The 10,617-nt window shown below is 40.3% G+C and overlaps 1 protein-coding gene across 2 annotated transcripts; it reads left to right on the top strand.

The window, feature by feature from the left end:
• The first annotated feature begins 7,171 nt into the window (after positions 1-7,171).
• neurod6b (neuronal differentiation 6b) lies at positions 7,172-10,090 on the top strand. 2 transcript variants are annotated; one of them, XM_051401510.1, is made up of 2 exons: positions 7,172-7,373; positions 7,702-10,090. In XM_051401510.1, exon 2 carries the CDS (start codon positions 7,707-7,709, stop codon positions 8,709-8,711), a length of 1,005 nt encoding a protein of 334 aa, XP_051257470.1. In that variant the 5' UTR covers positions 7,172-7,373; positions 7,702-7,706; the 3' UTR covers positions 8,712-10,090. The 2 variants fall into 2 exon arrangements, with proteins under 2 accessions (XP_051257470.1, XP_051257462.1); XM_051401502.1 differs by having other exon boundaries at positions 7,173-7,364.
• The last annotated feature ends 527 nt before the right edge of the window (positions 10,091-10,617 follow it).

The raw sequence follows: 10,617 nt of genomic DNA, 5'->3' as shown, positions 1-10,617 counted from the left end.
TTTGTTTTATCAAAATAGGAGTTTGAAGCAGTGACAAAAATAAGAACTGGGGTGGTGAGGAAAGAGGTCAGGAATTCATGACGTAACAGGCTAATAAGAAGCATATTTAAATGTAGGTCAGACTCGACCTATGCACTGTACAGCATTACACAACACAACAGCATTATAGGCAGCAAAAAAATGGAAATATTTGCTACTCACATAAATAAAATAAACCAAATCTCAACTGAATTTGCATTGCACGCTTTAAACTGTCCTCATGCCACACTTTTGCTATGTTAAGAACGAGAAGGGGTTTCAAACACAGCAAGGCGACAGCGAGTTGAGGACAGTTGATGAGGGAAGAGGAAGAAAGACATCAAATCAACACTGAAAGTGTCGATTAGGTGAGAAAATGATATTACAGCGCTGTCAATCATCTTGGCTTCATGCTTGGAGAGAAAAAAAGCAGAGCTGCCATGAAAAGTTGTCATGTCAGTAGATTCACATGCGTGACAAAAATACTTTCTTTCTTGAGCTTTTTGTTTCTTCTTAGTGAGCAATACCTGCAAACATGTCACTAGAGTCAGTCGTTTTAGAGAATATAAACACAACATCTTCACATATGCTGATATATATACAGCTATGGAAGGTTATTGTTGTCAGACCCCACCTCCGGTACAGTGCAGTAAATAGACTTTATCATACAATACCTATAGAAGCCTAAAGATGTGACTGTTATTTAAATATAATATCTGACACATTTTTATTTATCTTATCACTTTCTGGGTATGGAAGTGTCGCATTCAACCACAACAGATTGCCACAGCCACTTTGAACGTGTGTGAACAGATTGTGCTTTGAAAAAGAAACGGGTGCCTCCAGCAACATTTCACGTCTGCATCCCTTCTCTGTCTGAAAACGGGACTAACATCTTTACATTATACATCTTCAAAAACATATCCATTATTCATATCCCCATATTTTAATACTATTAGCACTTCCATGCCACCCACCTAAATACCTGTGTTTCCTATCAAAGGAGCAGAGACAGTCAGAGTTACTTTGTTAAAGAAACGAGTTGGGGTTAGGAAAGTATTGCAGCAATGGACCATCACACAAAATTAAATTAGATCTGTGAGGTGATTTTATTTCTCTGCACTATAAAATCTTGCATCCAAACACAAATGGACACAAGAGAAACTTTGCTTTTACCTGTCACCACAGTGTTGGTGTTGTTTCTATAGACAACAGCAACAAAGGCAAACACACACAGAAACGCACATGCTCCCACCTGTGTGTGGGAGGTGTGGCCACTCAGCAGCTGAGTGGGGCAGCATATGGAGTTTCTAATTGGGTAGAACAGCACAGCTGGAGGACACCAGTCCAGGACCTGGCCCCTGGTAATCAGTCCCACAATCCTCAGCCCTCCTCTGCACATCCACCGCGCTGCATGTGCGCCTTCGGTGGGTGGGGGTTGCTGGATGTGTTTCGCTGCTGGAACCAAAATGAAACTTGTTTAATAGCTAATAGTTTGTTTTTCCTTTTAAATCGAGGGCATCTTTAAAGCATGACTGAGGCTGCTAGCAACCTGAACTATACAGCACTCGGTGCTAATACTTCCATCTCACACAAAATGATCTGCCAAATGAATGTATTGTAATGTAGTCTTGATTTCTGACATCAATGACTGCTGGACAACAAAAGCACTTTGGTTGAGTTTTGGAAAAGACTGCGTGCTGGTTCAATACAGAAAAAAATGCCAAACCACAGTGCTTTTGTTGCTTCAGCGTAACGGGACTCAGGATGTGAATCCCAGATTTGGTGTCTAAGTCCTGCTGTTTGTGAGCCTGTCATCCTGTTGTGTGCAGTAGAAAAAATTTAACGCTTCATTCACTCAAAAAATGCAAGTAAGTTTGTAACCACAACATAATTAGTACAATTGATCAACAAAATGAAGAATTGCTTTTAACCAACTTATGTGCTTCAAGTTTCTCAGTTTCAAAATGTTTTTACTAAATGTATCTGTGAAACATTTGCTGACATTGTCTTTCATTTGCTTTTTATTCTACAATATTTAAAATATCTGCTAAAGCATATTTAATGCTTACCTGTGTAAATGTGTGTTTATTAAGAATTACTAAACCTCAATCGTTCCTTAAAGGCATAATCAGTAGGATTTGTCAGCTGTGGTTTGTAAACACAACATTCAAAGATGACTTCCTTTTGGATGAGTGTTATGATCTGGTCCTACGCACTGTAATGCATAGATTGTATAAATAAAAAGGAAATAGTCTCTGTGACGTCACCCATATGATTTCAAGAGATTCGCCATCTCACTCCGCTGATTCCCAAAAATGGGCAAATATGTGGAGTAAATGGACTGTACTAATTCTAGTCTTCCAACCACTCAAAGTGCTGTAAAATACATGGCACGTTTACGTATTATACAATGATGGCAAAGGTCATTGCAAACAGAAACTAATTCATTCATTCACACTCATACACCGATACACAGCAATTTGGGGTTGAGTATTTTGCTCAATGACACTTCGACATGCAGCGGGGGGAGCCGGTGATCAGATTGCCAATCTTCTGATTAGTGGATGACCTGCACTACCTCCTGAGCTACTATAGAGAACAAAGCAGTTTTTTGTACCAGGCTGTAAACAAGTTTATTTCTGCGGTAAAGTTGGCCATTTTAATGTGGGGCCTTATAGAGATTGACTGACTGCTGTAGCCAGCCTCAAGTGACCGTTCAAGGAACTACAGTTTTTGTTTTCATCAGTCTTCGTTACTTCTGTGTTGGCTTCACTTGGCAGCCATGGAAGTTGCTGGCTGTTATTAGCTGGGTGTTTCACACCCACTGCCCAAAGGTTGATGCCCAGAAACATCCTGAACACAGCAAAATAAGAAAATAGTACAGGCAGACGGCAGCGCATCCTAGCCTCTGGTGTAAAAAGCCTGGCCCACCTCCCAATTACCCCAGTGGGGATTAATAAAGTATATCTTATTCAGTAGAATAACTGTAGCATGTACTTTACTGAAAGAAATGTTGTTAGTGAACATAATGCAGAAAGTATTCATATTTTTTTGGGGGAAAAAAAAAATACTTGAATACGTATGTAATGTCTAATGTAATATTGTCTGTTTTATTGCTGTACCATTAAAAGAGACTTACCTGGTTAAATAAAGGAAGTGAAAAGAAACACAAACACTTGCGGTCTTGCAAAATAGCAAAATGTCAGAGATTTGGAAGCATTTTATCATACATAAACCTGCCAACAACAGGTTTATGGTGTGAATCTAACATGAGTATAACAGCAGCAACCAAGGTATCAACAAGTACTCAAAATAAATGACTTGTATAGCAGACTGCTTAAACACTTCCTTATTTAGCCTTTGTGTTTTGGCTCTAGTTATTTGAACATGCACCTCAGTGTAAAGCAATGCAAAATAAATAGTGAAGGTTGTTAGATTGGTGAGAAACAGAAAGTTAACAATCCAAGGCTCATTACAGAGTCAGCGTCAGGATCAAAACAAATACACGCTTTGCCTTTGGACTTCATTGTGGAGTGTTTTTCTGCCTCACATGGTTTTTTTTGCTAAAGAAATGAACTATAAGAAGTAACTCTAAAGACGTGCAGTGACTGAGACTTTGTTCTATTACTCCACACCAGTACTATATCGTCAACCACTTCACCTTGCACTCATCATCCAGACACGAAGTCCCTTTAACTGCTGACATCAATTGAGAAACGCTTGCAACTCAGCGTGCGATCAGTGGCGCCTTCATTTGCAGCTCGACACCACGCACCGTGCCTATAAAAGCTGATAATGTGATAATTAAAAGAGCTGACAGGCAAGAACTGTCAGCAAGACACCCTGATTTACCAACCTCTGCTATTTGCTATACCTCTCAAATTACAATGCTTCCACCCTTGATGTATGACACATAAAATATCAATTGAAATAATTAACTAGGTTAGAAGTGGTGTGAAAAAAAAAGGTGAAGGAGTCTCAGTGGAGGACATTTTGGATGAAAACCGTCCAAAAAAGCATCACAAGATCAGATTCAGGCCTAAAACAAGAATTTCTCGCAGACAAAAGATCACTGCCATGTCTCTGTCTCTCTCTCTTTCTTTCTCTCTCAACCACACCATGATTTATTACCTGAAAAGACAAGAGAACTAATTAGTGGAGTAATTAATTAATATAAATTTGCATATTTGCATTTGCAATTAGTGCAGTCAACTGATTAGTCTGAGATGGGGAGTTTGACTCATCAGATGCTGGTGTGTATGTGTATGTGAGTGTGTGTGTGTGTGTGCTGGACCAGAACGATCAGCAGACCAGCTGAGGCATTTTGGGGGGCCGGCAGTGATGAAGGGACTGTTTTTGTTTTTTATTATTATTATTCTTTTTATTATTATTATTATTCATGTGTCCATGTCTGTTTTTTTTGGTGTGTTCACGTACAGTACGTGTTTGTCAACGTGCACGCTTAGACACACTCACCTGTGAACACATGTTTGGTGCTCTGTCACACGTCAGGTTAAATGTATGCACACTCACCAGTGTGTGTACATGCTGCCATTGTCGCTGCTGAACCTGCTACCTTACCTTTGCATGGTCCTTCGTACTCTGAACCCATTATCAACACGCTGTGGCCGCTCTGCTGCCGGGGCCCACCCCGCTGATCGATGTCTTGTAATGTCCAATATAGAGAGATTGATAAGTTGCTTTAATTGATTCTCCTTGCAACAAGGTCATTCACAGGCATACGTTTGTGTGTGCACTTGTGTGTGTGTTCCACATAACTGAGGAGTGCATATACCCATATCGAGTGCCAGCTGTGCCCCAGTGTGGAGTTGGCAGTGTGCCACTGGGCCTTTTCCATGGGGTGTACTTAATGTCTACGGTCCTGAGGTACCAACACTGTGCACGCCCCCCTGGTATTCTCACACCATCCTCTGCATGTGAGGTGCCTGCTGGAATTTCTTAACCTAGTTTATATAGAAAAAATTCTCTGGTTGCTCAATTGTGATGATATGGTGATTTTCTCTAACCTTCTGAGGCAGCTGGACATGTGAGATCACGTGAGAATCCATCTTGCCAGGCTTCAATCAATTCATTTGTGGCTGGTATAGTGGTACTGGTACTGGCAGCTACAGGGTGGTTGCTAGGTGTGACGCGAAACAACAATGGTGCCTCCCATAGAGATGCTGCCAGTATCAGATATATCAGAACTGGAGAGTATTTCTTCATTGAAAAAAGAGCAAAATAAAGCCCTGAAGGCTTTTCTGGATGGAAAAGATGTTTTTGCTCCACCCCCAACTGGGTTCGATAAGAGTTTGACTCTGGTTCGTTGATCTGATTGGTTTAGGTTGGCCCATGTGAGACAGACGGTTCATCCAATCACCTACCGAGTAGTGAAGTGCCGAAGTGCCTTTCCTTTTCTCAAAAGTTGACAATGACTACTTCCCGGATGGTTCTGTGTAACATCGCAGTCAGGTTAGATTTTCTCTGTTTTAAAGTTTGGATAAAACAAGACATTAGAGGACGTCAACAAGGACATTTTTCAAAACTTTCTGACACTTTTAAGCCCAAAACGTTCAATCAATTAACTGAGAAAATGCAATTCAATAATGAAAACTAATCATTAGTTGAGTGTTTTGATTCTGATTGGCTGTACTTCCTCATCGTTTGGGTCCCACAAACCCAACAGCTGCAGTGTGTGTGTAAGAATAAAATTAATAATTTTAAAAAATCAACCAATTTTTTTTCCTTTAAACATTTTTTTGTTTTATCCAGACCTTATTAAATCAAATAACAACAACAAAAAACATAATTTGTAACTTCCTTCAGAATGACACAGAGTGTTTTCTGATGACCCTATCAGCAGGACCACAGCACTTATCAGTGCCTTCCAAAACTGCTGTTTGAAAACCAATGCTCTGGTTAATGTTCAGTTAGGTCTAAGCACAATAAAGACTTTGATATAGGGAAAGATTGTGGTTTGAGTAAAAACAAGTGCTTTGTTTAGGTTAGAAATACATTACTGCTAAAGGCCTTTGTCACTTGAACATAAGCAAATACTGTTTGTCATTTTTCTTGGGAGGTTTGTCTAACATAGAGAAGTACTGAAGTCGTAACGCTTCCCTTTGCTACAAACTGGGCTGAGGAAGGTGCTAAAGTTGTATATGCTGTGCATGAACAAATATAATTTTGTTTTGTTTGCAAAAAACAAGTCCCTCTTTGTGGTCCCTATTTAACCTCTAATAAACAAACTGTTACTTATTACAGATTTTAGAAGGTTTATTGCTGTGTGAAAAGTACAACAGAATAACAGATATAGAGTAAACAGAAGTCCATTATATTTAACCCTGTTTTACCAAAACAGAAGTCGTAGGTCATTTTCTGTCATCAGTTCAAAATCATGTTTATGAGAAATTTTCATTAAATCTGTATCAGTATCAAGATGAGAAAACAGTGATAGGTTTGGACGGTTTAAGAGGCAGGGGTATAGCCTATATTTCTATTATTTAAATAATCTTGGTCCCAACATGCCTTTTGTGTTCCTTGTTTGCAGCTCCCAGTCAGGAATGCATTTATAATTACTTTAATTTAATTAAATCAGTTAAATTAATGTAATTTTATTTATCTTGCTTTGAGGGGACGACTTTCCACCTCCACAGGCTTTACACTTAATGTGTGTATTTAACTGTGTATGTCTTATATCTTTCACAATATTAGATTTTTATGTGCAAATAAATCCAATTTATAGTTGATTTATTCTATTAAATCTGTCTGTCTGTCTGTTTGTCTGTCTCACCTGTTGAGGATGCCTGCAGACTCGCACATCCCTCGTTTTTTTTTCCTAGACAAAAAGACATTAATTCATCTTTCTTACAAGGGGAGATGCAGATATTAGTTGTTATCCCTCTCCGGTCTGTGTTTTTGACGGTAAACGCGGGCCTCCCGGTGCCCATTACCGGAGCTGCCAGATGATCGGTACGGAATGGAGGTCCCATGGGACACTGAACACGTGGTCTCGGCTGCCACAAGACGTCAGCGGCAGATGGCATGGGTACCCGCTGTTGGCATGAGTGTCATTCCTCAAAGAGAGAGGGAAGGGGTAGAGAGAGAGAGAGAGAGAGAGAGAGAGAGAGAGAGAGAGAGAGAGAGAGAGAGAGAGAGAGAGAGAGGTGGAGAGAGAAAGAGAGAGTGAGGGGGAGAGAAGAGGAAAAGGAAGAGCAGAACACAGCAGAGAAAGGAGGGTGCGCAGGTTTAAGCTTTTTCTTCTAATTTGTGGTTTGCAAGAGAAGAGAGCTGCACATTCCGAGGAGATATTTGGGAACATGCGAGGCGCACGCTGACCAGAAGTGAGTATTGTTAGTATTACTTATGCATTTGTTTACTTTTGGGTTTATTGCTTACAATGTGTGTGGTATGATTTTGTGCTAAAAAAAAAAAAAAAAAAAAAAAAAAAAAAAACACACAAAAGCACAAAACGAGGTTCTTTTCTCACAAGTCCAAAAATAATGAAGTTGAGTGTCTTTAAAAACGTAGCAAGCTGTGACATTGGCCTTGCTTGCCAATTTGTCCCTCTTCCTCTTGGGAGGAGCCATTCACAAGGTAATTAACTGACAACCTTCAAAAGACGTCGGTGTTGTACTGTCTTTAGAGTTCATGTTTTTTTTTTGCTTTGATTTTTTACAGGAAATATGTTGACACTGCCCTTCGAGGAATCTCATATGATGTGTGAGCCGCGGTTTGGTGCCAATTATACCCGTGAAAGCTTACCTGAGAGCCTGGAACAGGAGCGACAACACAACCCGGACAGGTCTAACTCAGACATGAGGGAGGACGAGGACTGCATCTCCGACCGAGAGGAGGACGAAAGGGAGGATGATCAGGATGAGGACGGGCTTCCTAAAAAGCGAGGCCCCCGGAAAAAGAAGCTAGGGAGGGAGCCGATGGACAGGTCCAAAGTACGGCGCCATGAAGCCAACGCCCGAGAGCGCAGCCGGATGCACGGCTTGAACGCCGCGCTGGAGAGCCTGCGCAAAGTTGTGCCGTGCTACTCTAAAACTCAAAAACTGTCCAAGATTGAGACCCTTAGACTGGCTAAAAATTACATCTGGGCCCTGTCAGAGACTCTGAGTGCAGGGAAGAGACCGGACCTGCTCGCCTTCGTACAGACTTTGTGCAAAGGATTATCTCAGCCCACTACCAACTTGGTGGCCGGTTGTTTGCAGCTGAACGCGAGAAATTTCCTCACAGACCACAACGGGGAGGTCATGTTCTCTGGCAGATCGCCCTACGATGCCATGTACTCGTACCCCGGCTCAGACATGAACACGCCCCCCGGCCACAGCGGGAGCAGCTTGGACAGCAGCGCCAAGCCGTTCAGACACTACAGCTACAGCGGCGCGTACGAGCCCTACTACGAGAACCCCTCCCCAGAGAGCGGGAGCCCGCATTTTGACAGCCAGCTGAGCCCCCCGATGAACTTTAACGGGATTTTCTCCCTAAAACACGACGATCCGCCAGACTACGGCAAAAGCAGCCACTATGGCATGCGCTACTGCAGTGCGCCAGGGCGCACGGCTCTTGCGCACAACTCCATGTACCGAGTGTCCCAAGAGGCCCGTTTCCCCTACGATCTGCACGTCCGCAGCCAGTCCTTCCAAGCACAAGGGGAAGTTAATGGCTCTTTCCACAATTAATCAATCAGCTGGACAAAGTTCAAGTTTCAGAAGCGATGCAATTTCCCCCCACAGATGTCGAGAGTGGAACGAAATGGACTCCAGACACACTGATGCACTGCAAAATGCCCATTTTAACAACTCATTTTGTGTTCAATGTTCAGTTTTGTTTTTCTTTGAAACATAGTAAAAGTCTGCAAATTAGATGTAGATGATTTCACTAAATTCTGGCTCCGATAGACAGAAAAACAACTAAATTAAAGTGAAATTACTTCAGTCTGAAGGCAGATAGATCTTCTGCTTCATTTAAAGAAAATTAAGATTTAATGGCTCACTGCCACCCATTTGTTTCCAGTGGAAAACCACAAATATAGAAGAATTCGTTAAATATGGAGGTTTTAAGCAGATTGTGTTCAGTTTAAGTGCTCTGTATTTGTTAATGGCTGTACTGCAGATGTCGGTCATGATATAAGTTACATAAAGCTGATCTAGTGGACAGGTAATTCGATTTTTCTGGTTATTTAATTAGGGTCACAACAGTCAGTTAAAATTGTTTTCCTGGCGAAATAAAAATCAGATTAATGAAACAAACGGGGAAGAAGAATTTAAAGTTTCACTTCATCAGGGAAGTTTGCTGAGACATGATTGGAGTTCAGAGATTCAGTCTGTTAGCAATAAAGGTCAATTGAGCTATGCAAGGCAGCCAAATGCAATCTTTGCTTATAAAAAATGATATATGTATATTTCCTCTCACAGGGCGTTTCTCATAATCTAATACCTAATTAAAATGATGACAATTACATAAAATTAATTATTTAAAAAAATGTTTGGAGACGTGCATGTGTTTAGGAGACCTGGTGATGATGTCATCTGAATTGGTCCTATAAATACAGGAAGTTGTGGGGAAAAACTGAAAAACTAAAAAACTAAAAAACTAAATGCATTTGTATTTGGAGTTAATAGTGTGGTAACGAGGTGAATGTAAATTATTATTGTATTAATTTATTTAAGCTTATTTATTATAAGTCCGTCAATTTGAATGTGGATAATATATTATAAAAAAAACTATTGTAAAATTCAACAGTGTTACCTTTTATGTGAATTCCCATACAGTTAAAGTTTGTTTATGTCGCATTGTTGTATATTTCACTGCAGCTGAGAGTCGAGGACTGGAAGGAAAATCATTTTGTTTGAAGTGAACAAAACTATATGAATCCGAGACAACATGCCTTAAAAAAGAGATGATGACCATCAATATGCAACGAAATGACAGTTTTGGAGTTTGATGTGAACTTTTTACACTTCCTTGTTCTTGCTGAAGAGCAGCTGTGATGCACTTCATGTATTTCTGCACAATGTTGGTGACTGTACTCATAAATTATGTTGCTTTTGTAACTTTACCCGAATGACGAATGATTATTGGATTATATTTCTATTTTTTATTTCTCTCTCTCTCTCTCTCTCTCTCTCTCTCACACACACACACACACACACACACACACACACACACACACACACACACACACACACACACACTTACACGCACGCACACACTCTGAAAACTCGTTATGGATCGAAATATTCGTGAAGTAATGTGTTAATGTTTTGTGATGTGTTTGTCGCAATAAAATGAAGAGGCTGTGAGAGGCTTTATGTTGTAGCCCAGCTTCTCAGCTTTCTGTGAAAATGATCGACAGCAGGCAGACGGCAATTAAAAAAATGTTAGAAAAAATAAATCAAGATAAAAACGCCCCTAGGCGTACTTTTATTTATTTATTTATTTTTGAGAAATTGAATCCTTTAATAATCTTGCATAACCTCTGTGGTTATAGTGAAACAGTATAAGGCCTATTGTATGGAACAGACTTGAAGCAACATGAGTTTTAAATCGTCAAATTTAATTTTAATCAATACTAATTATTTAATA

Source organism: Dicentrarchus labrax, unplaced genomic scaffold (genome assembly GCF_905237075.1).
Source record: "Dicentrarchus labrax unplaced genomic scaffold, dlabrax2021, whole genome shotgun sequence".
NCBI lineage: Eukaryota > Metazoa > Chordata > Actinopteri > Moronidae > Dicentrarchus > Dicentrarchus labrax.
The sequence above is the reverse complement of the archived record's forward strand: the minus strand, read 5'-3'. Positions and strand labels throughout refer to the sequence as shown.

What these genes read in the sequence shown, in the direction of transcription:
- neurod6b (XM_051401510.1), top strand. Translation starts at nt 7,707, where the DNA reads ATGTTGACACTGCCCTTCGAGGAATCTCATATGATGTGTGAGCCGCGG.